The 27,650-nt window shown below is 35.4% G+C and overlaps 2 protein-coding genes across 2 annotated transcripts; both read right to left on the reverse strand.

Annotated features, from left to right (window-relative positions):
- Positions 1-198: 198 nt before the first annotated feature.
- LOC113119957 (AP-1 complex subunit gamma-1-like) lies at positions 199-10,451 on the reverse strand. Its single transcript, XM_026289724.1, has 22 exons — positions 10,202-10,451; positions 8,845-9,053; positions 8,513-8,637; positions 7,727-7,868; positions 7,507-7,603; positions 7,320-7,396; positions 7,142-7,237; positions 6,948-7,028; positions 6,769-6,867; positions 6,598-6,653; positions 5,351-5,464; positions 5,115-5,255; positions 4,614-4,668; positions 3,952-4,074; positions 3,644-3,733; positions 3,381-3,508; positions 2,689-2,793; positions 2,461-2,605; positions 2,243-2,375; positions 1,812-1,963; positions 1,016-1,114; positions 199-918 (listed from the first exon to the last, which is right to left on the reverse strand). Exons 2-22 carry the CDS (start codon positions 9,043-9,045, stop codon positions 799-801), a joined length of 2,379 nt encoding a protein of 792 aa, XP_026145509.1. The 5' UTR covers positions 9,046-9,053; positions 10,202-10,451; the 3' UTR covers positions 199-798.
- Positions 10,452-18,236: 7,785 nt separating this feature from the next.
- Positions 18,237-26,961, reverse strand: LOC113119990 (protein arginine N-methyltransferase 5-like). The gene is made up of 16 exons (XM_026289789.1): positions 26,748-26,961; positions 25,694-25,812; positions 24,319-24,404; positions 23,832-23,966; positions 22,832-22,944; positions 22,576-22,625; positions 22,333-22,496; positions 22,100-22,261; positions 21,922-21,999; positions 21,307-21,365; positions 21,067-21,189; positions 20,350-20,525; positions 20,038-20,241; positions 19,822-19,932; positions 19,480-19,544; positions 18,237-18,941 (listed from the first exon to the last, which is right to left on the reverse strand). The coding sequence occupies exons 1-16, from the start codon at positions 26,843-26,845 to the stop codon at positions 18,789-18,791; spliced, it is 1,896 nt and encodes a 631-aa protein (XP_026145574.1). The 5' UTR covers positions 26,846-26,961; the 3' UTR covers positions 18,237-18,788.
- Between the last annotated feature and the right edge of the window lie 689 nt (positions 26,962-27,650).

Consider the following 27,650-nt stretch of genomic DNA (forward strand, 5'->3'; position numbering starts at 1 on the left):
TAAAATAAGTTTTATTTGAGTTTTTATTTATATTTTATTTCAGGTAACAAAAGTGGTTTAGTTAAGTATAATGGTTTTAATCACGGTCACAAAGGCTTTAGTTAACAAACAATCCTGGCTCTTAAAGCCATGTTGTATCATTACAACTGGCTAAACCATCATCTTCCTAAAACTCATTTTTTTTAATGCACTGCATTATACCGTATATATTATTTATTGTATTTTTTTCTTCTTAGGATGAAAGAATGAATAAATGGATATTTGTGCTTTCACACATACAATGAGGTTGAGAAATTTGAATGGTACATTCTCAAAATGTGAGATGGTTAGTTCACATTCACTGTCAATAAAATGATACAATGGTGCTCCAGGAATATATTGAGACTTTGAAAGGAAAAGGTAAAATGGGAATAAATGATGACAAGAAAGGCTTGATAACAGTAACACAATTGGAGCTCTGGAACTGACCTCTCAGCTCATGTTGTTCATTCCCAGAATCAGTTACAGAGGTACACATGAAGATATCAGCAAGGTATTCAACTTATTTAGACAGTGTATAAATCTAATGATAGTGTACATTTATTTGACTGTTTATTTTGTGCAGTAATGACAGCACATGAAACCACACTTTGTTCAAGACAATTCAAACCAAGATAACATAAAAACCCATTGTATCAAATCTGTGCTGGGACAGCATTTAGTCCATGATAGTGAGGTTGACAGACAGCTGCCAATTTCCTTGAATCTCCATTTTAGTGGAAAATACAGTCATGGAGATGCTGGACTCGTGTAGGTCTGTCACAAAGGGCTGACTGATGGGGGACAGGTTGGGCTAGGAAAGGAGTCAATTTGTACTGTGTCTTGATGCACTGCACCCTGATTTGAGTAAGACACTCGGATGCGCATCTTAAGACTGACCTGTAGGGGCAATGTAAAAGTATAGTCAAGCTTGTGCATAAATAGTGCTGATTGGTTCAGTAAGACAGCTGCATAAAAATAAGCAGATAAGACTTGCCTTGTTAGGATTGTTGAGTACAACAGTCTGTGTGACTTGACCAAGGCCATGTGCTGGAATCACATTACCACTCGGAGCCTTCATTTGCAGCTGAACACTCTAAAGGGCGATATATTATTGTTTTTAAGAGATGATAGCATCCAAAGGCTTCTGAAATATGTTGATCGCGTAAATAGATATTTTAAAAATAAAATAGAAATAGTAAGGCCACCTTTACACAAAACATGAAGCACTTTTTAAATGGTTTTTGTATGTTAAAGGAGATTTTAAGCAAATTAAAAAGAACTATTAATCAAGAGACCAATTTTCCAGGTTAATGATGATAAAAATCATCTTGGGTTCTAAAAATAGTGGGGTTTTAAAAGGAAAAAATCTTCAAAGCTACAATGTGATCAACTGAAGGTAACTAGACAATAACAGTAATTGTTTTTAATACATGCCATAAATTATAAAATGGTTATCGGGAATGCCATTAAATAAATAAATCTAAAACTTACTGTGAAATATAAGATACATGTGGAAAACCACATTACATCCATATAGTTATTAATGTACACAGAACGGAACCAAAACTCTGAAGTACAGACTATAAACTACTTAAATACTGTAGTTTGGATTTAGTGAGTTTCCCTGAGCTCAAAGTGCAGCATATAGCAAAAAAAGTGTTCAAAGCAGTAATAATATTTGTGAACAGTGTGAATGCTTTGACCTGTTAATATGGCTGCTAAAAAAATGAATATCTCATGCTTGTGTGTGCTAAAACAGGGCTAGGTGTGAAAGTGGAGCAGGTACAGACCTTTGGCACTGCTGCTTGAAGAGTGAAGTTGGTGATGTCATTCTGAGTGGAGTTCGAGCCAATAAGGGTGACCATGACCTCGGTATCTGTTTGTTTGTCACATTGGATCTTCAGGCTCAATCCATTCTTCTCATAGACTGTCTCAGTGAGAACTACATGCACATAAACACAACGTTTCTGCATTTCTGCCTCATATTTTTGTGGAAACCGTGACACATTTATTCTTTGATTAATAGAAAGTTCAAATGAACAGCATTTATTTGAAATGGATACGTTTTGTAACACTGTAAATGTTTTCTTTACTGCCATTTTTATATCCATTTAATGCATTTTTTTATCTTTATAATCCCAAACTTGTATAGCTTTCAGGGTAAAAAAAATAAAAATGCAGCTGGAGGAATGGGGAGTTCTTTAGGAATCTATGTTCCCACCTGGTGCCGGCTCCAGTCCTCCCAGCAGGTCAAGAAGATCTGCGCTAGAGGTAGTTGTTGGATTGTTTGTTGGGGCAGGGCTGGGCTGAAGAGGTGTGTCAGTCCCATCCAAGAGATCCAAAAGGTCACACACCTTTGAATACACGTTTAAATACAAAAAAAGATTTAACTATTGTTTAACATTTCTATGTCTAAATACAATATCCTATGATTATTACCTGGCTTGCTGGCTCTGAGAGCAAACCTGCCTCAACTGGTTTGAGTTTGGATGGGTCAGTCTCCTTAATAACTCCTGATGTGTCTCCATTAGTGTGACCAGGTGAGTTCTTATCCATCACAGGCATTCTCTCCAATACAGCAGCTCTGAGAGTAAACATTGAAAAGCAGCACCATTCATGCATGTTTTTTAATGAACACTAATATGCTGTGAAAACACACGGCGGTACCTCATGTGGTCATATTTCCTAAAGAGTGCATTATATTCGACCGCTCTCTGCTGAAGTTCCAGGTCAATGCAGCTGCTGTAGTTACTGACAATACTTCTGATTCGGCTGATTGAGAAAAAACAAAAAACATATAGATGAAAAAGATAAAGTACAAAAAGAAATTATGTTTGTGTGAGTGATTTTTTTCCCCTAGGGATATACGTATTTGATACCATAACTGTTATCAGCCTTTTTTAGCTGTACTTAGCTGCATTTATTTTATGAAAAATACAGTAAAGATTTTGAGATATAATTACAATTTAAAATAAAAGTTGTATATTTTTAAAAGATTTTAAAAATGTTATTTATTCCTGCAATGGCAAAGCTCAATTTTCAGATTCTTCAATGAATAGGAAATTCATCAGAATAGCATCTATTATAGATCTAATATCTCTTACAACGAAAAAGTCTTTACTGTCACATTTAAATCAACTGAATGCTACAGTAAATCTAAAAAAAAATGAATAACACCATTAAAAGTCATCTTTAGCAGATCTCAAAATGAGATTTTGTGATACCTAAACTCACTTGTAGCACTTGTTTTTTAGTGTTTTATTTTTGATATACTAAGAAAAAGCAAGTCAAAAATGATTGGCTGAATTGGCTCATCCATAATTTTTTAATTCTGTTTATTTGATAAAAGCATGTCTCACTCGACATTGTCTGTGATACGAGTGCTCAGCTTCATGGTAGCAGTGAGAGCGAAGCCTCTGGTTGCGGGCGATGACATGTGAGACTGTAGGACTGTTTCCAAGGCATCCAGGACGTCATCCTCAGTCACCTAGCAACAGAAAAGGCCCAAAACTCAATTTACTCTATCCTTACAAAATAATAACCTTGGAGGTAAAGAGGTGGCATCAGCTATTAGTACCATGGTAATTTCATACAGAGTGTGATAATCTTCATATCGGTTTACCTGCACAGGCTCAATCTCCTCACACTCGCCCTTAAGCAGCAGGTCTCCATATTCTCCTATACACCAGCACGCAACTTGGACTAAGGACTGCTGTGAAGATAAACTTTCTATTACACGCAAGCACGTACAAAGGGCATATATAAATCCAAAAAGCTTGAGAAAATGGGACAACAACCTAAAAATTTTGTATTCAGTGGCCATAGATGCTCAATGGCCAAAACCCATGGCACATTCACACAAGATTCCAGAATTCATTTCACATGTGTCATTTTGTTTGCAGACCAATAAGCAAATAAAAGTATCCTTACCTGTGAAATATCTTTTACAAGTGCTCTATAGAGTTTGTGAACAGTGTAACAGTGAAGCTCAGATGCAGTAGTGATGAGTTGGATTAGGTTGGGCACAGTCTCATCTCTTACATCACCCCCTGCCTAAGAGAGGTGTACATCATATACATATAAATAACTGACTCTCTCGTGTTGTTCAAACTCATTTTACAAAGCCCTGAACATGACAAACGGAGGAAAAAGAAATATTGTGTTTCTATCATTTTAATTAAACCAAAACAAGAAAATTTATTAGCACAATGTGGCAAGGAAACTAATTATTATAAGTCATAGGAACAATTTCTTAATTTGTGATAACCATTTCCTAATTATTGACTATAGCAAAATATATTTGTCTGCATATTTGTCTACCAAACAAGGTTAAAGTCTGTTCATCATACAAAGCTATAGAATGGCTTCAGAAGAGATTAAATAATGCACACCAATCGAATACTACCATTTGCTTTCATTGCATGGAAATGTGAGTTAACATTGTACTAAAATAATATTGTGTTGATTGTTATTATGACATTTTTGAATGAACTAGGATCAGATTTTACACTGTTTATTTGTCAAGGGGATGACTTTTCATCATATTTTAGAAGGTATATAACTGGTTTGGTTGCGTAGCAGTGGCTATTTACCGTGGTGAGTACATGCAGGATGGTATCAATGTGCCAGCGCTTAGAAGGGGAATACCTGTCCAAGACACAAAAACCAGTGCTATTCAGTGCCTGTGACTTGCCTCATACACAAAGACAGATAAGTTAACACAAAAAACAAAAAGAAGACAATGGAAATATATTGAGATTCCTACTTCAAGCGTTTTAGAATGGGTGGGGCAATTATGGTGTGCTGAGACCTCACAAAATAGCAAAGACTTGAGCTCATGAATTTTAATTAGCTTACAGTACACAGACATTGCCAGTTAATGAAATGATGGGGATGTATATTAAAGGTAGGCATGCTTTACAGAAACCAAATCACTGGACATTGTCCTGTATGAGAGCAAACGTAAGAGAGGCACTTGCTCAGATGTAAGTGTTCAGTAGGAGAGACACATTGACAAATGAACACGGCCGAGCCACAGACATATAATAGATGAAACTAACAGGTAGATATGAAGTACAAAGGACTGATGATACCTTTCAGCGGCGTTGAAGATGCCGGAAGTGGTATGAGATCGAAGCTCTGGGGGACAGGTTGAAAGAAAAATTAGCAGCTCCTTCATCATTGAGCGAATATTCACAGCAGACACAAGGGCAAGTGACAGTTCCAATGCACGACTGCAAAAGAAACAGAGCAGAATAACTGTAATTACACGACCCTTTGTATATGTCTGTAATTTCAATGAATCTTCACTTTTTAGAATTTACAGTACCGTTTCACTGAGGTGTCTTGGTCTTTCAGACAGTCCACAATGGTGCCTCTGTGCCGCTGCACTGCATTGTGGTCCGTCTGCACTATCTTCTGGAGAGATGTCATTGAAATATAGCTGTAATGGATTAGAGGAGACAAAAAATTTAAATATTAAAAACACATTTTTAATAAACACAAACGGCCAAATGTTCACTCAAAGAAAAGGAGTAACTTTTATTCTTGCTGTTCCTGCCGGCACCATGTGGTGAAGACGCTGTTTCATTGTGAAAGCGAAAATACTTTGTTTGGCCTTCCAAAAGAGGTTTTATTGTTTTTGTCTTGTAGCGCCAGTGTTCTGACCGGGACACGCATCACAGTATGGCAAGGGGCGTAACATTTCCGTCATACGCTTGAGGCATTTGGCCAATCACAAAGCACTGGATAGCTGGCCAATCAGAGCACACCTCGCTTTTCAGACCAATGAGTTTTGTAAAAATTGACGCGTTTCAGAAAGGCGAGCATAGAGGAGAAACAATAAATGTACAATATGTGGAAAATAATGTGTATTTTTTAACCTTAAACATCATAAACATATTTAATTACACCACATACACAAAATAATGTTCTTTTTAGCAACATCATATGACCCCTGTAAAAATTACATAATTCTGAAATAGATCTGCACTTATTCCAAAAGGACACTGACTAAATTTGAAGATTCACTACGGTTTAAAAGTTTGGGTTCAGTGAGAGAGAAAAAATATATAGTGAAATATTATAACAATGTCAAATAAATGTTTTCTATTTTAAAATTCAGTTTAATCCTGTGATGGCAAAGCTAAATTTTCAGCAGACATCATTGTAGTCTCATAGAAATAATTATAATATGCTGATTTGGTGGTCAAAAAACATCTAGTCAATGTTGAAGACAGTCATGCTGCTTCATATTTATGTGGATTCTGTAAAAAATTTTCAGGATTTGATGATAAATAGAAACTTCCAAGGAGTAGTGTTTATTTTAAATATAAATCTTTTGTAATACTACAAATGTCTTTACTCTCACTTTTGATCAATTTAATAAATCCTTGCTGAAAAGTAAATAAATGAATAAATTACTAAAGTAAGTAAATAAAGTGTACAATCGGTTCACGGCGGTAGTGAACCAAAAAATGTATGTGGTGTTAAATCATAAAATAACCATTAGATCTAATTGAATTAAGATTTTAAGTATTTTAAATATTGAAGCATTAAAATAAAGAAGAAACTTACCGAATATTCCTGTCATTATTAAGTAGAAATCTGCCCAGGATATTTACAGCAAGCACCTTAAAAGAGATAAATTAAATGCATTTTAAGTCCCAAAATAATCTACACAAATTTACGCTCCAGTTTAAATCAATCCCCACTCAACATAAAATTGAATATGAAATTGTAACCAACCCTGAGCCCGCTCTCTGAGTTGATGTCCATGATAGTTAGGACTGTTTCATACAGCACAGCACTGCCTGCAGTCTTACTGCTGTCTGTATTTGTAGCCACCTGTGCATAAGAATCATCAAGATCAAGCTGCTTTAAATACACATAACGACATTACACAGGGTGTGTTTGTTCTGTTGTACCTGTGCCAACAAGTCATTCATGGCATCACTAGCGGTGTCATTATTGTGACCCAGGATTCTCAGCAGTCTAAGAATCCGAACCTGAGGGACAGAGAGAGACCAATCAAACCCTAATATTTAGAGTGTTTACTATAAAATATAGAAAGTGTGTTGTAATAAAGAGTGATATTGAGTTCGACTGTAACCAACAAGACCTGTAGAAAAGGGTCGCTGATACCAGCTACATTGTGCTCAGGAGAATAACTGGATGTCACAAGACCTTTCATAATCTGAACCAGTTCAGGAACAGCCTAATGAAATGGTAAGAAAAAAAAAAGTCTGTATAACGGAGTAGTTAAACAAAAGGTTCTGGAGAAAATTCACTTGAATTACCTTGCGGAATTGATCAAGAGTGCCAGGATTATGCTTACACAGTTCAGTGATAAGAACTACAGCCCCATGCAAAACCCCTGTGGAAACATTTAGGCAATTATATTAAAAAATATATAATAATATTAAAAACACTACACATAATATGATTTTTTATGTTTATATACAGGCTGCAAAAAGAAACACTAACCATGGTTCTTTTCAGAGAGCAGAGACCTTGCTGAAGGAGTAAACATCTCTGCAAGCTCTGGGACCTTTCTTATTATGTGGACGGCACACAGCGTGGCCTAAATAATTAATCATGATCAACAGTACACACAAATAAAACATCATTTAACAGGATTGTGTTAGTTTGGATGCTGACATGACATAAACTATAAGTTTATAGACATAAAATGTCATGAACTGACCTTTTTCTTGATGTAAGAATTAGAGGCCCTGAGGAGCCGTTCAATCTCTGGTGCCAGATCTCGACACATCTCGGCTGAACCCATGCAGGCCAGAGTGCACAGAGCCAGAGACTGAACATACTGACTGCTGTGGGAAAGGTCACTACAACAGAGATAAAATGGGCAGTCAGAATAAGGATTCAAAACTAGAATTATAATTAAATAAAAGCAAATAAAAAAAATAAGTAAATAAAATGTGTTTATATAAAATAAAAGCACATTTATTTAATCATTTATTTAAATGTACACTCAAAAATGTTAATTTGCTGAAAACTTACTTATACTTAAGCCATCATGTTTCTTCATCTTCAAATTTTGCATTACATTATTTGCTCACGAATGGATTTTTGGATCAGAATTAATTTCCAAAAAGCGGTTGTAAGTTTAAAAACATCATAATGATGGATTTGTTTATTCCAAAGACAAAGCTTTTTGCTTCACATGATATTAATGATGGACTGGAGTCATTTGGATTACTTGTGGATTATGGTGATGCTTTTATCAGCTGTTTGAACTCTCATTCTGACAGCACACATGCACTGCAGAGGATCCACTGGAGAATGAGCGATGTAATGCTAAATTTCTTTAAATCAGTTCTTATGAAGAAACAAACTCATCTATACAGTATCTTGGATGGCTTGAGCAGGAAGTAAATTTTTATTTTCGGCAAGCTATTATTTGGAAATAAATAAATAAATACATTAAATTACAAAATGCATTCTGCTTAAAAACATTTATAGTATTTACTTCTTGATAGAGTTGGTAATCAGTAAACTAGCATCCTGCTTCTCATCTAGGAGCATCATGGCACCCAGGTAACCAATCCGCTTCTCGCTGTACCTGGTGCTGGCAATCAGACGTACACACTCCATCTGCAGAAGTCAATGCTAAAGTTATCATATAAAGATATAGAACAGGTGAAAAGATGATCAAAAAACATAATATGAGCACAGGAAGAGAAGGATGTATAGACAAGAAATAAATGAGGTGGTATAATGTGATGTATCCATAATCAGAGATGCAAAACCTCATTAGTCATCAGTGCAATCGCACAGATGCACACACACGTTGACAGTTACCTGGCCGAAGTGTGCCGGGTAGCCCAGCATGTGCACGTAGAGTAGTTTTGCCAGACTGTGTGAACGCTCCCCATTGTCACCCTGGCGAAACTGTGCTCGGATATCCGCACACTCTTTTTGGATGATGCCCCTCTCCTCACCTTGCGTCCGGGCACTTCGGATGACCCGGATCATTTCCTGTAAACGCACTGAGGAAGGCATGACTGTATCTGTAATCAGAGAGATTGAGAGAGGCATTTCATAGAAACAGAAAGAGGAACCACACAAAGCATGGACTTTGCATTGACAGTTTCTTGGTGCTTGATTCATTTGCATATCTGTAAATAAACCTGACTTCAATTACTATTTTAGATTAACTGCAAAGGTGGGTTTTACCTGGTTTCACTTAAACTAAGAACTATTTCTAAGTAAATATGGACTTAAAATATGTTTTTTTAAATATGTCTTTTATGCTCAAGGTTGCATTTATTAAATAAAATACAGTAAAGATTACTCCATGCTAATTACTCCAGTCTTCAGTGTCATATAATTCTTCAGAAATCATTCTAATACGATGAATTCGTGCGCAAGAAGCATTTCGTATCATTCTCAATGTTGAAAACAATTTTGCTGCCAAATATTTTTGTAGACACCGTAATACATTTTTCTTTTATGAATACGAAGTTCAAAAGAACGAAGAAAGAGATTCGAATTTTTTATTATTATTTTGGTCTGCAAAACTTAAAAAAAAATGTTCTGTAATTGAAAAGTAAATGAAGAGTAAATTAAAAGTAATTGATAGAATATTTGGGGCTGTCACTTTACTTCCTCTCCAGGTGAGGAACATAGCTACACCGGCTTTCACTTCAGATTTTCCCAGGCGGACTACTTTCATGCCCGCATGCGCATCGCGGCCTTCAGTCGCTGTGACGTACGTTCCTATCATCAAAACGCATTGCACATCTCATTATCGTTTTGACATCTAATACACCCTTCATCATATATAATTTACAGCGCAGTCCATGTGTTCATTTACAGACAGTTTGCGAAGTCCACCATCTTCAAACACAAACGCTGTGTGTGCAGCCCAATCAGATGCAATATAATAGTGATGAAACGTCAACAGTCAAACGATTACGACAGGAAAGACTTGAAACACATGAAAACTGCGATAAATTAGCGCTGCATGTCGCTCTCATCGTTTGCAAAAGATAGAAACATTTCTTGCTTTTGTCGAGCACAGCATATGTTTGTGGTTAAATTGAGTAATACTTATACTTTTCTATGGCAAGTCAAGTTTGTTCAGGTCTCGAGTGTTGTCAACCTGTGTTTCAGTCGGCTGATGTTCCAGCAGCTGATCTCGCGCTCATCGTCTTACCTTTTGGCAGCGCAGTAATCTCAATCGCCGAAGCTGTCAGCTGCTCAGTGCCTACATCCGCTCCTCCTCCGCCGTTTAACCTTGCGATGTAACCGTTGGTAACCAGACGAGGATTTTACCGTACGAGTAACTTTACGCTGTAAGAGTATTTACAAATGTGTCCATAAGCCTCATAGTACAAGCGCAACTTCCGCCATCCGGGTGTGCCATTCATTCCTGTCCAACTGCTCTGGAACTGGAAAAATGCTTGTGAGCAGTGTGTATTTAAAGGGCCCATACACTATTTACTGATTTTTCGTATATTTTTTTAAGGTAAATTATACAATGAATGTAGCAGAGTATGACACGCCGTCTGAATGTTTATTCCTTAAAATAACTAATATAATTTTCTGGCTGTTGCTGATCGGCCTACCTACGGCATTTCAATTACTAGTACGCTACTGTGCAAACGTTTGTGGTCAGTAATGTTTTTAGTCTTTTGCTCATCAAGGCTCCATTTACTTGATCAGATATGTCATTTAAATTGTTTAAGTGCAGCCATTATTCCAGTATTCAGTGTATCATGATCCCTGAGAAGCTTAGAAGTCATTCTAGTATGCGGATTTAGTAGGCCTACTCAAAATAAATAAATAAATAAAAATTCTTACTACTTTTTTTTCTGTTTTTTTTTTTTTTTTTTTTTTTTTGTGAAAACTGAGATACATTTGTTTTGGGGTTTTTTTTTTCAGAATTTTTTTGTAACATAAAAAATGTATTTCACACACTTGCTATATAAAAGTAGTCTATTAATTTTCTCAGGGAGAAAAAAAAGGTAGTGTAACTTTTTGGTTCTAGAAACTGGCACAAATTAGATACTACTCTCTCAAAAACAGGAAGGTACACTGGAATAAGATCTGTTATTAGGAAGTGAAATCTGAACCACATCCATAGAATTAAATTACCAAAAATGACAATTTGTGGCAATAGAGCAATAGTTACTTGTAACTAGAAAGGAAAAAGTACTACTATTGAACAGTGTTGGGTAGTAACCAGTTACTAGTAAGTAGTGTAACTAATTACTATTAAGATTTCAGTAATAATATTACAGTTACCATCCATAAAACAGCTTGTAAGTTACTTTTGACGTCTCAAACCCCTACTGATTTGAAATTCAACAATTCCTAGATTATTTTCTTAATTTTCATGACTCTCACAAGCACATGAAGTCACCAGTGCATCAGGAAAGCTTTGACTATGGATAAGCTTATTATTCAGGGGATGGAAATATTGCCATTTGATTTGATTTTGTCAGGACAAAAGGTGATGTGAACACAGATGTGTATGTTCACGGTATGTTATGGCATTACTTTAATTTGGCATTACATGGCTTGTCCACCCATACCCCTCTGATCCTGATATAAATTATTTTACTATACTTAAATCTTATGAACTTATGAGATTTCTTTTGATAAAATACTTTGTGAAATATGATTTCATATGGCTAACAGAAATTTTAGCTACACATGACAATTAATATGACACGTTTACTTAAAATCGCTATCATTGAGTGTTTGTAAAAACTTCTGACAGCCATTCATTGTAGATTTTGGTCTAATGATGAGGCAGAATTTTATTGTTAGTAACATTTTAGAAGAATTTAATGGGGAAGATACACAATTACAAGTTCTGTGGGTCGTGAAGGAAAAGTAATATAACTAGTAGTGTAACAAATTAATGCTGCCAGAAAGTAATAAGTAAAGTAAAAATATTACTTTTTAATTTCCCTGGACATTCATTTATCCATTGTTTGTTCAGGAGCTGAACTCTGTACTTAGACAGCACTGTGCATTGGGGGGATTGGGGGAAGAACTTGTTTGTTTTCCGAAGAATGGACATGACTGTAGTGAAATAAAGTCATACTGTTTTAAACACTGTGGGACCTGTAGAACAATAAGACATTGTATAATGTATTACAGTATATCATGTATTCTAACTAGTAGTTGTCACACATTCTGGTCAATACTAACTACATTAGTTGACCTACATTTTTTAACTTTATTAAATAGTTTTCTCTAAACATATTTTCTTTTACCTTGATAAAGGCCTGTGTGCTGAAATGGGTCGGTTTAAAATAAAGAGTAAGTTCTCCAATTGACAAATAGTGGTTTACCTTCCCTTCACTATTATAAATTCAAGGCCAAAAATGTAACATAATTATGGACGTGTTTTGTCCTAGTCCAACATGAAACCCGGGTGTGGGATGTGGTGGGTTATATAACACAGCAGGCTATTCTTCCCATTTACTCCTAAATTACAGACATTTTCCCTGCTGGCAAGATTCCATGCTGGTAAATAACACACATTCAATTCAGATTTCATTCTCTCTCTCTCTTTCTTTATTTGCTGTTTGTGTTGTTTTGGGTCATAATTTATTTTCAAGAAGTCTGAAATGTGAACGCACACGCACACAACAAATGCAAAACATTGTTTATCTTTATATTAATTCAACCATTTCATAATAGAGAATAAAACGTAGGGGAATACAAACATCTGAGTTTGTTCAAGAGAACATCAATAATATACTTAATATTAAAATACAAAATCATCCCCAATAGTGACAGTAACAATATTTATAGTGCATCTACTAAACTTGCCAATGGGAGGCAGTATTTCACCAAGAATGTGTAAGGCCAGTCTTTCAAACGAAAAACACTTTTTTAGTTATCAAATTATTCTCCACACTATGTGCATGTTTGTTTTGCATTTTCAAAACCTACCAGACTCAAACTGCTTAAGTTTAGCTGATGAATAAATATACATTAATGAATCAGTAAATGTACTTCCTGTAAACCTATCCAGCTTCCTCTTTGTCTTCATTTCCATCTTCACTGCTCTCAGAGGGATATACCACCACGAACAGCTTCTGCCCCAAGTGTGTCAGTTTAGCTATGTAGACAGACAACAGCAGATGGAGTGTCTTTAGTAGCCTCAGTAGGCTTTATTCACAATCCATTTAGTGCAAATATAACTGATATTTGTACATACCAACAAATGAGTTGAAGCTCTTGGGCTTGTTTTCCCAATAGATGCCAAATAAATATACAGGAACACCTGACAACATGATGGCCAGACTTATGCCACACACCACAGGCTCCGAGTACAAAGAGATGATCAGCAGGAATGCCCAGAAAATCAGGAAAATTACTGGCCATGCAAAGCTCACCTGTGAAGTGAGACCTGTTGATTAAGGTAAAGGACTACAATTGTACAGTCCCCCTACCCCCACCCAAAAAAGAAAATGTATAATTATACATCATTACTGTTCACAGCAAATGCTGAGATCCGACAGCTCTTGAGGTTTAACGCTGTAAAAAGTACAAAATAAAGTAATTAGGATTCAGTCTTACCTTGATTGGCCGATGAAGCAGTATTTGATTTGAATATAACCACCTACTAACACATTCAATACCATTTACAAAATCAACAATTTTTAGATTATTTAAAGGAATAGTTCACACAGATATTTTTTTCATTTGCTCAGCTTCAGGCCATCCAAGATGTAAATGAGTTTGTTTCTTCATCAGAACAGATTCGGAGGAATTTTGAGTTACTTGCTCACCGGTGGATCCTCTGCAGTGAATGGGTGCCATCAGAATGAGAGTAACATCATAAAAGTGCATTAATTAATGCATTTGTGAGAAACAAATCATTCAGGTATTTTAACTTTAAACCGTGCATTACGTAATGCTTTCTACAGTGAAAAAATGTTACGGTGAAGCTAAAAATGCCTTAATGATGAATAACCTAAGAAAAATCAACCTGATGATACAAAGAAATCCACTGACATTAAAATGTAATGCAAACTGAATGAGTATTTGAGAAATAACACCACATCAAGACTGACCTAGATGATGTGAAAAGTGAACTATTAACCCCGTCGAAGGAGGACGGAGCCACAGAGGTGGGCATGATCCATGATATCACACCAAACAGCTTTTCACCAAAGGTCTGATGGAGATTAAAGAGAAAAAGAAGGCAAAAACGTCAGATGGGTCAGTCCGATCTACTGATGAATAGGCGGTTTAATTTCCTGATGAAGGAAGAACTCATTAAGCTTATGTGAGCAGAGCAACTCACCACAGCAACAGTATTGGAGGCCATCAGTTCCTGAGGGCTCATAGCTGTAACATATGCAATATTCACAAATACATAGACGAAAGTGGCTAGAAGGATTGAGATGAAGGTTGCATGAGGCACGAGTGTAAGTCTTGGGCAAAACTTTTTGTCTTAAAATGCTTTCCATTCAGTTTCAATGCAGTCTAGGAGAAAAACGATATACATTTTTCAGCAATTAATTTCAGATGAACCAAGTTACGAGGTAAAACAATGTGTATGTGGTTATGGTGTACATTATACATGACAGTTTACATGACAGCGTATTTGTATTTATATTTGTTTTAGGGTTGGGGAAAATAATGTGTTATTTCTATTTAATGTGTTAATATCCTTTCATGAAATCCTTACATAAAGGTACTGGTACTTGTTTTTTATTTATTTATTTTTCATATTTCACATATTTGGCAAGACAATTATTGTGTAAAATAATTCCAGAGAAACATCTGGAGTTATTTCCAGTAATTATTATTTTAATGTTTTTATTTTGTGATAATGACTCTCTCTTACTGTCCATTTTCCCTGACAGATGGAAATGTACCTGTAGGGGTCAATGAGCTCTTCTCTTATATAATAAAGAAAGTTCCAGCTTGAATAAGCGAAGGAGCCCTGGAGGAAAGCGAGTGCAATGCATGTTCTGGTTCCAACCAATAAAAATGACCTGGAGACACAGGACAGGACACATTTTATGTGCTGTGCCTGAATGAATATGTAAAGACTGTCTAAATGAATGGAAAAAGTTGTATTAACTATGCCATATTCATTTGAATTTCTTCTCATTACATTTACTGCAGGAAAGCATAATATACATCTATCTCGATACAGATATATATGAAACAATTCAAATGTTTTTTCACACTTTTATTCAGCAAGGATGCAGTATGCAGTAAAGGCATGTATAATGTTGCATAATATTTCTTTTTCAAATAAATGCTGTTCTTTTGAATTCTTTTTGATTTCATTCATCATGGCATTCATGAGCTCTCAGAAAAATTGCACATATCTCACTCTCTATGAAATGCCATTATTTATATCAGCACATCTTCAAATGCCCACAACTTTATGCTGATAGTGCAGAAATAAATAAGGCACATGTTATGGAAATGTCAAGAACTAAAACAGTTTGGAATAATACATTTGTGCTATTATCATAAATTTTAAGGAAACAACTCAACTTGACTGTTTGGTGATTTAAGGTGAGGTTGATTTGAAAGAAAAATATAACTTTATTATTTATGACTGCAGCTAAGACATGTAGTTTATATAAACATTTCGGTAAACAGCAACTGAACAAAAATAATGCTGGACTGAGTTATTGTCATATATGCAACCAAAATAAAAAATAAATACAAGTCGAGCTGACAAATCTGTTCTATATAGAAAACAATATCAGTGAAATATAAGTAAAATTCGTTTAAGTGTGATGTTGAATATGACTATAGATGCACTATGGACTGCACTGTTAGCAGTTAATCCAAGTTAACAGTACTACAAGGAAAACTAATTATAAATTACACTGAATGAAGAATAAAGTCGGTCAAATGCTTGGGGATAAATAAAATAAAATAAAAGTGAACTTACAATTAAGTGAAGGTAAAATAAAAAGTGATTAAAAAAACTATATATACAAATTGTAGTCCATTTTGTGATTGTGGGTTCAAATTACACGACAAGCATTGTAGTTATTTTAGATAAAAACATAAATCATTTTTACAATAACAACAATCAAGATAAAAAACATTCTAAAATAGATTTTTATTGTTCACCTGCATGTCATATGACATCAGAAAACTGAAAGCATGCAATGTGACTTAATTATTAACTTATTACCTTAAAATTCAGGCGATACTGCAGGTAAATATATTAGGTGAAAAAGTTATCGCTGACAAAAAAGTTTGAGAAACCATGACTTTTTATCAAATTTGACCGACTTGGTACATCACAATACTGTTTGTTTTTTTCTCATGTATTGGGAATGAGCCTCCACATAGAGGTGGGAACATTTTTGGTTTAATATATATATAATATTTGGAAGTCTTTGATAAATTATGATCTGAACATTCATTTGTAAATATAGACAGCACACATATACTTACATAATAGGGCTGTAACAATTTTTTTCAGGCACTCAAAAGGCCACAATTATGTTTTCTATGGGCCCATGTGACAAAAATGATCTCTCTGGCAAAAGAACAAAGCTTCTCAGTCAGCCATGCAATTCAATAATCTTTGTGAGCTGCCTGAAGTATCAGTGCCAAGAAACTCCCTAAGATGATCAAAGTAGATCTAATATTTAGACACCACACAATATGTGACATAATATCTGTGCCAGATATTTTTTTCTCCCGACTGCAAACAGCGACTGAGCTCAACTGGCCAGACTGGGCGCAATCCATCCTCAAGACCAAATTTCATTTATAATCAGCCTAGCAGTCATGTAGTGTGTCCCCAGCTTAAGTAGAAGAAACCAAGACTCAGCTGGGGAAGCCCACCTCATCCGACTGGCACATTTTAACAATGACCTAAACAACACATTGGCTTGTAAAATGTAACTCCAAAAAAAATTTTTTTTCAGAATATCTGTATAAAAATGGTAGAAGTCACTGACACAAATTACATTCATAATTAAATTAGATAAAGCAATCACCTTTTGTGGTGTCTTCCAAAGTTTCTCACCAAGAAGACAAGGATCACAATCAATGGTACTTGAATGGATATTTGGGAAAATTCCCCTCAATGATAGGTTCAGATGTCTTGGCAGAAAGTTGTGGAGAAATCTTCTTGTTTACAAGCTGTGCTCTCTTAATTGGTGTTCAGGAGTAAACAGAGAAAACTAAATCAGCGCTGATGGTTACCTGCCTATAACTATTTAGGTACAGATTACTTCTGTCTCTAAAATACATTAAACATCTAATGTGACTGTTCTTTGCCCAAAAGATATTTTGATGTTTATTTACATTTTATTAATTTATTCAGCATTTAAATGTTCATGTAAACACAGTGGCTCTGTTTGAGCATCCTGACCAGTCCCACAGCAACTTTGGCTCAACTACGAAAGTCACAGGGCATACAGAATATGAAATAATTATGGCAAAAAGTCATAATTGAAAGTTAAAAAGTTGAAAACATGAGATACGAAAAAACATAGAGATAAAAGGTAAAAATTATAACAGAAATGTAGACAAAAAGGAAATTTTTATATAAAGCAGAATTAAAATTTCATTTCATTGAATTTTATTTTGACTCGTCAATTATGACTTTGTTTCATGAGTTTTGATGATCTTTTAAGTCTTAGTATGAAATTATGATAGGATTAATGATAAAAAGAAATAATCACACATAACTGTACATAAAAATAAACAAATAAATGTTTTGTGTTAATCGCTATTCCTGCAGACAGAATGAGAGTTTAGGTGCAATACTGCCACTACCTACTGTCGACTAAAAATAATCATTATGACAAAAAGTTATAATTATGAGACCGAAAAGTTCTAATTGAGAAGTCATTTAGTCAATTTTCACTTTTCATGTAATAATTGTCTTTTTATCATCATGTCATAAATATGATTCTTTAACATTTAATTTGTTAGACTCATAACATTTAACTTAATTTTTTTCATGTAATAATCTGCTTCCTAGCAGGTGCAATACCACCACTTACAATACTGGAGTGTCAATACTGACACTGGATTATTTACGACATAATTGTGTGTGTGTGTGTGATATTAACACAATATCAAGCTTTAATTATTTTTTATTTTTTTATATATTATGGTTATCATTAATAACTGTATATTGCAACACCCCTAGACTCGTAGATTAATGAAATGGAGTGAGTTCTTCCTGGGGAAGTTGATCAAATATAGCAGAGAGAAAGATCACATAATTTTGCACCTTTTTTATTCACCTTATATGACAACAGGAAAAAAGAAACCATATAAAAGTATGGAATATGTTTCCTAACTGGGGAAATCATACTATGATTATTCTCATCATGGGGCATTTGCAGGGAACTGGTGGACAATTGGAAAATAAGGCTGATGTATAATGTAGAATGACAAAACAGATTTCCAGACTCACATAATCAGTTCTAGAAGTAACAGTATTCAAAAATGAACAGCTTTTGTCTTATTTCTATATTTTTGAAATATCAGAGGAGTTTGAACTAAGAAAGAGCACCATGATATCACACATTACTTTAAAGGATACCTCACATAAGTGCTGTTTTAATTTCCATCCTTATGAACATTACAGAAATGGCTAAAGATACATAGCTGTCATGGTGAATGATCTCCTTGAGTGTAGAATGGCCCTTGAAACAAGATATTTAAACCTGCCGCTTGACTGAAAATCAGACTGTTTATTAAAAAAAAAAAAGACAAAAAACAAGTCAGTGTAACCCCATGTGTCAGTAGATGTCAGCATGTGAGTCTTGCTACAGGCCGATGGTGTAAGAGCGCCCGGCAGGGTTGTGAATGGCAGAGCACACAGGCTCAGTCACAGCCCATTCATACCAGACCTTCTTTCCATTGTTACACCTCCAGAACCTCACACTCACGCTATCCCCACAGGACAGCGGGATCGGCTGCTGCATTGGGGAAGAAAGAGAGAGAGGGGGGAAAAAAAGGTGTTAGGATTACACTCCCAACGTGACTGTACACTTCAGTGCATTAACTGTGGAGTCGATAAAATGCCACGCTTTGACAGTGCTTAGCTGGCTCCTTTCTTGCTGAAAGTGCTAACAGTATTTATGTCTGTCGCAGACGTTCACACCAAAAGGTATTACAAGAAAATGTATTATATGATTTATAATCAATGTTGGAAAAGCAATAGTTCTGCTTAATGTTTTAGTGGAAACCAAGGTTTTTTTCAGGACTCCACGATTAATAGAAAGTTCAAAGAACAGCATTTATAGGAAATAGATTTTTTTGTAGCAATGTAAAAGTGTCCCTTTTTATTAATGCAACTTTGCTGAATAAAAATATTCATTACTTTTATAAGTAGTGTAGTGTAAGCTCATTTAGTACAAAAATATAGTAGTAGTACAGATTTTAATGCCATGTCAGTATCTGTAGCGATCTTCAAAAGCAGATTTATAAAAGCAAAATAGTTTTTCATGAACTTACTTTCAAAGGGAATAGGATGGGGAACCAGGAGAACATCCCAGGAGAGTGTGTTTCAGGTTTTATACCTGCAAGCATGAAGAAAGGGATATTAGTTGTTAAAAGTGTCACAAAAAGCAAGAAACAACACTCAATACAGATCATTTCAACACTTTGTTTAAAGTTTAAAGTATTCTGTGTAGATTAATCACTTTTTGGATGGAAAGTAAATGTTTTCATTATGTACATGATTTTCAATTGCCCTGTGGTAACGCGTAAATTTATGAACAACGCAAGCCTTACATTGTGAAACAAGCTGAAAACTGACATTGTGTGCCACAAACACTGCTACTACAAAATACTTACTGAGTGTGACATCTTTGTAGAGTGTGGCCTCGAAGTATCCAGCAAAGCCGTGAAGCACTGAATTACACCCAATGGAGAATCGTAGACATTGATACCGGTTATTATTCATATCTGTAAAGGGTAAAGATCAAAAGTTAGTGGCTTCATAGAAAGGGGGTTTCACAGTACATATGGTCTTTGTGGCATCCATGTGTCGGTCTCTGCATGATCTTGTACCTGTGGTGGGATGTACAAAGGTGAAGCAGGGTTTGGGGTCTGCAAGCTGGTGGAAGTTGTGTAGTCTGACAACATACGGTGTTTCAAAATGGCACTCAGGGTCTTTGTCTCGCTCCCGACACCCACGCACTTCATTATAAAGTTTAGAGGAGGACAGCGGAGCCAGGAAAGAAGTATAAGAGCAGGGAATGCTTATGCCATCATCTAAAAGAAAAAGGAAAACATCCATGAGCTGATCAAAAGATGTAAAATAGAGCAAATCAAAAATCACAGAATTCGAAAAGAAAAAACAAAGCTGATTTCATATCAAACCTTTGAGGAACTGCTGTGCTCCATCAAGGCACTCGGGTGAAAGCTCATTGTCTCCGAATGACCCTAAAAGCTCGCTCACAATGATGTCTGCTTTCTCTGGAGCCGTCCATTCCCTCATGTCACATGACACAACAGTCACCTGATCACCCCACTCCTCAAATTTCCAGTTCTCCAGCCTGAGAAAGAGAAGGGGAACACCAAAGGGCTGCTGATTTACCAAAAAAAAAAAAAAATTACACCTGAAATCAAATGAACACATCTGAAAACAAATGTACTTACATTTACTTATTCAAAAAGTTAAAATAATATATATATATGAAAAATGACAGACAACTAGTTGTTTCTACTGCTAATCTATTCATTCATCAATGAATCCTGAATAAATAAGCACAATTTTCTACAGAAGAAATAAGATGATAATATTCAGACTAAATGTTTCTTGTTCACCAAATCAGCATAGAATGATTTCGGAAGGAACATGTGACACTGAAGACTGGGGTAATGGCTGCTGAAAATTTAGCATTTACATCACATGAATAAATTTAATTTTCAAACATACTAAAACAGGAAAGTGTTTTTAAATGTAATTAAATTTTTGCTGTATTGTAAGAGACTTCCTTCAAAAACATAAAAAAATTATTCAGTTCTAGTACTGAATTATCAAGAGGAGGGTGGGGAATAATAAAAAATAAATCACACTTTGATGAAGTTACTTACGTGACAACAGCATTTGGGTTCTTCTCAACAGCATATACGCGTAGTTTCCTCTTAGCCTGTTTTGCAGCGCGAAGCGAGGCGTTTACCAGTGGACCACGACCTGCACCTAGTACCATCAAAACCCTGTAAAGAAAACTCAGTGTTTACATAGTCTGCCAAACAAAACAGCATATCTCCACAATCTCTAGTTCATTAAGAACTGACAACTGGACACTGGGACAAGTGTGTGAAGTCACTTACTGCACATTGGTTTCTATCTGTTCTTCAGGAACTCTGTCCAGCAGACATCTATATACAGCCTGTTGGGAAAAACAATTCACATTTTTTGTTTTGTTTTCTCAAGTGGTGCCTTTCCTTCACTACAGTGATTGATGGGTGTTGCTACACTACTGTTCACAAGTTATGAGTCAGTAGGATAAACACAGTTAAAACAGTTAGCATTATTACGATTTAAAGAACTGGTTGATATTTTAATATGCAACTTATTTAGATGAATACTCAGCAGCCTTTACTCCAGTCTTCGGGCTTAAGTCTCAAGAAATATTTATTTTCATACATATATATATATATATATATATATATATATATATATATATATATATACACACACATTTCCTTAACTGTCACTTTTATCAATTTAATGTGCCCTTGCTGTATAAAAGTTTATTTTAGGGTGGGAAAAATCTTACTGACCCAAGCTCTTGAACAGTAATGTATATGAATGTTCAAACGTTTGCTTTTAACACATTTTAACACATTTCTATGTGGTTGCTAGGGCATTTCCTTACAAATTAACAAATTAAATGCTAAATGAATAAATGTAACAGAGAACCCCAAACACTACATTTAACTCACCTGTTGGTACTGTGAATATTTGATGGGATCCTTTTCGAAAACTTCATACGTCTGTGATTCCAAATTGTCCATTAAAGGCTGAAAAACAATAAGGCAACACATTAGCATAACTGAAACCAAAAGAATCAATTCTGTGCTGAAAAACTCACTCGGCAAACATTTATCCTTTCAGACAGACCTGCAGTGGTGACTGAAGGTAATCTTCATAGCCTTTGGCGAAGAGCTCATAGGCATTAGGCGCAGGACGGTTTTGGTTGAGGTACTCCAGATACTGAAGGTACGAGCGCAAATCTTTCTCATTGTGGCGGTTTTCCCCTGTGAAAATAAACTGAGCCTCCAGCTAGGGAGACCCCAGACTGTTAGATCACCTCCCTGAACAGAATGAATGTGACATAACTTGGTACCATTTACCTTGAAGAGGCGGAAGATGATTCGCTGATGGGCTTTTGAAAGAACTGGAAACCCTTTTTTATTGGTTAGAAATATGCTGGTGGGGAGAATGGCTGCTTTGATTGGCTCTCCAAGCCACTTGTCGATCAGTGTGTCAGACGGCAGGTCTTCTCCAATTTCAATAGCTTTACAAAGAAAAAAACAATTCTAAAACTCTTAGTATTCACCACTAAATATCTCATTATAAGCACTTCACTTACTTACCAAGGCAAATCCTCTTGTTATAGTCACAGAGTGTTCTGAATGAGTGCCACCTGAAGAGGAAAAGGGAAATTAAATGAACAGAGGCCAAAGACTGCTTTGTTCTCCATGTAGTTGAGTGATTTAATCACACAGCAGACCCTAATATGGACTAGGAGAGGAAAAAAAACACTCGTATTCATTTTTTAATGAGAGGTTTTAATTAGATATTTAATATCTTTATTTAATTGAACAAATGGCTTTGTTTCAGCTCCCTCACCATGTCCAGGTCTTCTCATCATTGCTGCCATCATCCATTTGTTTAAAAGGCTCGTTCTCGATGAGATCTTCACGCGTGTCCTCGGGAGCTAACAGTGGAACGCGTATCCAAAACTATGTAATTAAAAACACAATCAACACTGAACTAATTAATTCCTAATCAACAAAGCAAGCAGCATTACAACCAATAAAAGAGCAACCAACTGACAAAAAAAATAAGCAAATGGATTTGTTTGTGCTTGCACACTGATGCATTACACGTGGCTTAGCATTATAATTGAGTTTATACTGTAACCTTATGGGAACAGAGGTTGCGTCTTTGTATTTTGTACCAATGTTTCTAATAAATTACTTTCTAGTAACAGGAAACACTGCCACTTCAAAGTTCAGTAAAATTTTTGCAATGTTTTTAAAAAAAAATCTCTCACAAAGAATGTATTAATTTAATCAAAAATACAATTAAAAAGGCAATACTGTAAAATATAATTATAATTTAAAATGTTACTCATTCTGTGATGCTTATTTCAGTTTTTTTTTCAGAAGCTATTAGTTCAGTCTTCAATGTCACATGATCCTTCAGAAATCATTCTAATATGCTGATTTGCTGCTTAACATCTTAATATTTTTGTGATTATATATATATATATATATATATATATATATATATATATATATATATATATATATATATATATATATATATATATAAATTAAGCACATTAATGCATTAAAACAACAGCCCAATAAATACTGTAAAAGGATCAGATCACTTCATCACTTCATGGATAATGCACACAGTATTATTTTAAATAACAGATGGACGGCAAGTTAAAATGATAAACGGTCTACTCGCACCACTAAATTTCCATCAGCGACAAAAGAAAAGGAAGCAGCAGGAATGAAGATTATGTGGAAATGATGGGCCCTTGGTGTATAGATAAACAAATAATGTTGTGTTCTGAGCATATTTGTTTTCATTCTATGCTACAGATTGCCATTACCATGCAAGAGTGGTGTCCCGTGTGGATGTGGTTGAGCAGGATTCGAGCCAGGTTGGCACAATGTGGACCACTTAGGGGGATCATGAAAGCTGGCAGCCCCAGATAAGCACAGAAACTGAGCTCCTGAACCAGTGCCTGAAGCAGGGGCACAAAAGGCATTAGAAGGAGTGATCACATCAAAATAAACAACAAATCTGAACGGCGTCCTCTTTGTTGGGCAGATCTCCAATAAATGGCCCTCGTCTGCATCTGACTCTTGATTACAGCTACAATGACACTGCAGGGTGTTTGAAGAAGCACTTATCAAACACCCAACTGGATATTGTACATGTGTATGCATCATTTGTGACAACAATAGGTTACAGCAAATTAAGAATATCTTTCAGATCAGACAAGGAATATATTTAAATTATCTGAAAATAAAAATAAGGACCTCAAATATATAGTGTATTACAAAATAATAATAAACAAGTCATTGTGAACGTACTGCTTCTGAATTCCTGCGTTCTGTGGTCAACTCGGAGTCTGTCTCAATCCAGGGTGATAGCTTTCCCACGATAAGAGTGTTCCAATCTAATAAAGAAAGAATGGACATCTTATTACAAAGATATAATCTTAACGTCTAAGTGTATGTAATTCTGTAAATGTAATTGCATTTATCATAGTATCATGGACAAAGAAAATGGAGAACACATTAGCTATTTAGTCTTTAATAATAAAAAAGAAAAAAAAAATCTAAATCTAGAAATCTAAGGGTATTTTTGGGGCCTGGAGAAGTTTTGTCATGGCCTGACATTTGTGCTTTTTTCAGTTTCTTATAAACATCTAAATGGCTGAAGTCTAATCTCACGGTGATCAGCACAAACTGGGCTATAATAATATGTGAAATGCATGCATGTACATGATTGTGTTTTTGAGAAAAAAAAATGTTATGCGTGGTTAGTGAAAAACTAAAAATGTGAAATCACTTAAATAAGGCAATTAAACACATACAGAACAATGGTTCCCAGGACTTTTGAGAACTGGAGCTTGTAGCCTAGAATTCTTCTTTCTAAATTATGTGAAAATCATCTTGTTTACGCACTTACAGAAAACAATATATCGATTAAAATTTTCTAAGACACTTTTTGTTGGTAAAAGTCATATGCGAGTAAGCGTCAAGCTATCATGAAAATCATTGTGATTTAAAAGTGTAATTTAAGTTCTTTTTGGGGGTTATCGGGAGAAAATGACTCATAACACGTATACGCATTAATCGACTTCAGAGGGGTTAAAGGGTGTTATCAAACGATCTTTAATCATTATTAAATTTTTTCCCGAGTTCATTTAAAAGCTAGTTAAGTTCGTTTTTGTGCCATGATTTAGATTTCATAACCACCTTCCACTCTCTTTCTGACCCTTTTTTTCCCCCAATCTATTCTTCAGTAGATGGCTTTTAAGTCTGTCTCTGAATGTGAAATGTGATTTTATAGTATTTTACTCTCATCATTAATGGTCTTAATACTATCTATTTGACCTCCTCTAAATTATCTCACCATCATTGGCGGGACAAGTTTCTGAATACCAAATAGTCAATGATATATTATATATTGATATATTATATAATAGATAATGTTGATGTGCATTAGTATTTTTTCTTTCTATATGACATCAGAAATATGCAGATGTTTTGCTTCAACAAAAAATATTTCTGGACTAGAACAGTTCCAATGTGTTTTACATGTTTTCAAAGGACATTGAACTTTCACTTTCTTACTTATGACATGATCCCATTAAACCTCAGAAACATTTTTTTCCCCTCAACTGGCAGTATTGCATGAGTGAATATGTAGAATAGATGCACAGAGTTTCTCATATCTCACCTCTGCCACATAACAGCAGGTCAGAGCGTGTTTGGGCTCCGGGCCGTGACTTAGCAGGGTCCAGTTCATACTCCCTTCGGAACCGCGGGTGGAAAAGCGGCATGCACAGGAAATCAAAGCTATAGGACAGAATGATATGCATCAAGACAAACAGACCAAACAAAGAAAACAGATACTGGTGGTATTTTAAGTAAATGCTTGCTCTATTCTTTTTCTAATATATCTGTTTTCTTTTTCTTTATTATATTATTTAAAAGCCCTTGCTACGTTTACTGTGTTAAGCTAACTGAGACTTGTTATAGCACTTATATATCATTGCTCTTTTTGTTGATTTTGATTGCTTCCACTGTCCTCATTTGTAAGTCGCTTTGGACACAAGCGTCTGCTAAATGAACAAATGTAAATGTAAACGCCTTAAGTCTTCAACGTCATTAAAGAGGAGGGGTATTCCAATTTTGTCTTGGACTTTATTGGTCCTTTCTTAGGAATCACTTAAGTACATATTTTTAGTTCGAAAAAAAACAAGTTTGTGTGGCATTACAAAACAAAAAGCGTATAAATACAGTTACAATCCCATTAGTCAATGAGGCCAGATCTTTAAAATATTTAAATATAATCTACGCATTTCTAATCGCCTCCTCTTTGAATAATAACTGAACATATGTAAATTGTAATTCGTCTGTATTCAGTAATAATTCTGCAACACTTTTTGTGCTGGAAAACGAATGTCTCATCAACAAGACTGAATTAATCCACTCAAAAACATCTATTAAATATTAAGACGAACCAATAAAAATATTCAATCTATTCTGCAGGTGTTATAAAGGTTTCAAAAGAAATCCGAATGTTATTGCCCAAAACTGGTTTGCAAACACATGAGTGAAATAAAAGCAAATCTGAAGAAGCCGCTAACAGTTAGCAAATGCTCATGAGCATCACGTGTAGCGACCTAACGTTAGCCGAGCCATCTTAAAACTGAGCATATTTCACTTCCTTTAGCCACAACGTAGATATAATTTGCCTTGTTACAGTACCGAAGGCTACCTTTGCTTACCCTAATTTGGCGACCGCCGCAAGGGTATCCGCCACTTCGGGAACACAACTCAAATCTCTCCCGCAGGAGACCCTGCTACCTGCACTGCCAGACGCCATCGTTAGGAGACAGGGTGGGAGGGAAAATGAAATTGAGACAGGGCTATGGGGAAACTGACATCATTTCGGCTCAATACAAGAGCGCTTGCATTTTAGCAACAACGTGGGGATAGATCCAAAATGGCGATTGCCTGAACTGCAGTTTCTCTTTCTCGTACGACTCTCGCGAGACTTCAGAACGAGATCAGACAGACCACGGGTGCAGACGTGATGCTGCAGAAAAACCTGTTTTTTTATAGTCTATGTGAGAATAACCAAAGAGATTATGCGCTCGCTGACTAAGTCGAATTTGCTCCAATAATTTTGAAAGAACGTTTAATTAATAATGATTGACTCGTTTATGTAATAAGCAGCTTGTTTTAATACAACACCTCATTCATTATAATCTGAGTATATCCACGGCAACTAATTATTTTAAATTAAACTGAGCTCTGCTTGTTTCCAGATAAAACATGTGTGTCAAAAAGATTTTTCCTACAAATTATATTTGAAGGCTTTACTGTTGCCTGAAGTAGAATAGATATCCAAAACAGATTGAGTTGCTCACATCTCTTACGCCCCCCCCCCTCCCCCCAAAAAACACTTATCACTTAGATTTAAAGATTAAATACTTTTATTAATAAATCTGATTCTGCAATACTGAATTAAAAGCTTTCAGTTTCATGACATTCAAGCATGGTTTGTGTTAATTATAAAATTACAATAAAATAGAAGTAAAACACAATTCTCAGAGTGTAGCCTATTCTACTGTATTCAGATTTGTGCAAAGTGGGTCTATTATGCCCTCTTTACACTTTGTTTTCCT

This window comes from Carassius auratus, chromosome 2, assembly GCF_003368295.1.
Source record: "Carassius auratus strain Wakin chromosome 2, ASM336829v1, whole genome shotgun sequence".
Classification (NCBI taxonomy): domain Eukaryota; kingdom Metazoa; phylum Chordata; class Actinopteri; order Cypriniformes; family Cyprinidae; genus Carassius; species Carassius auratus.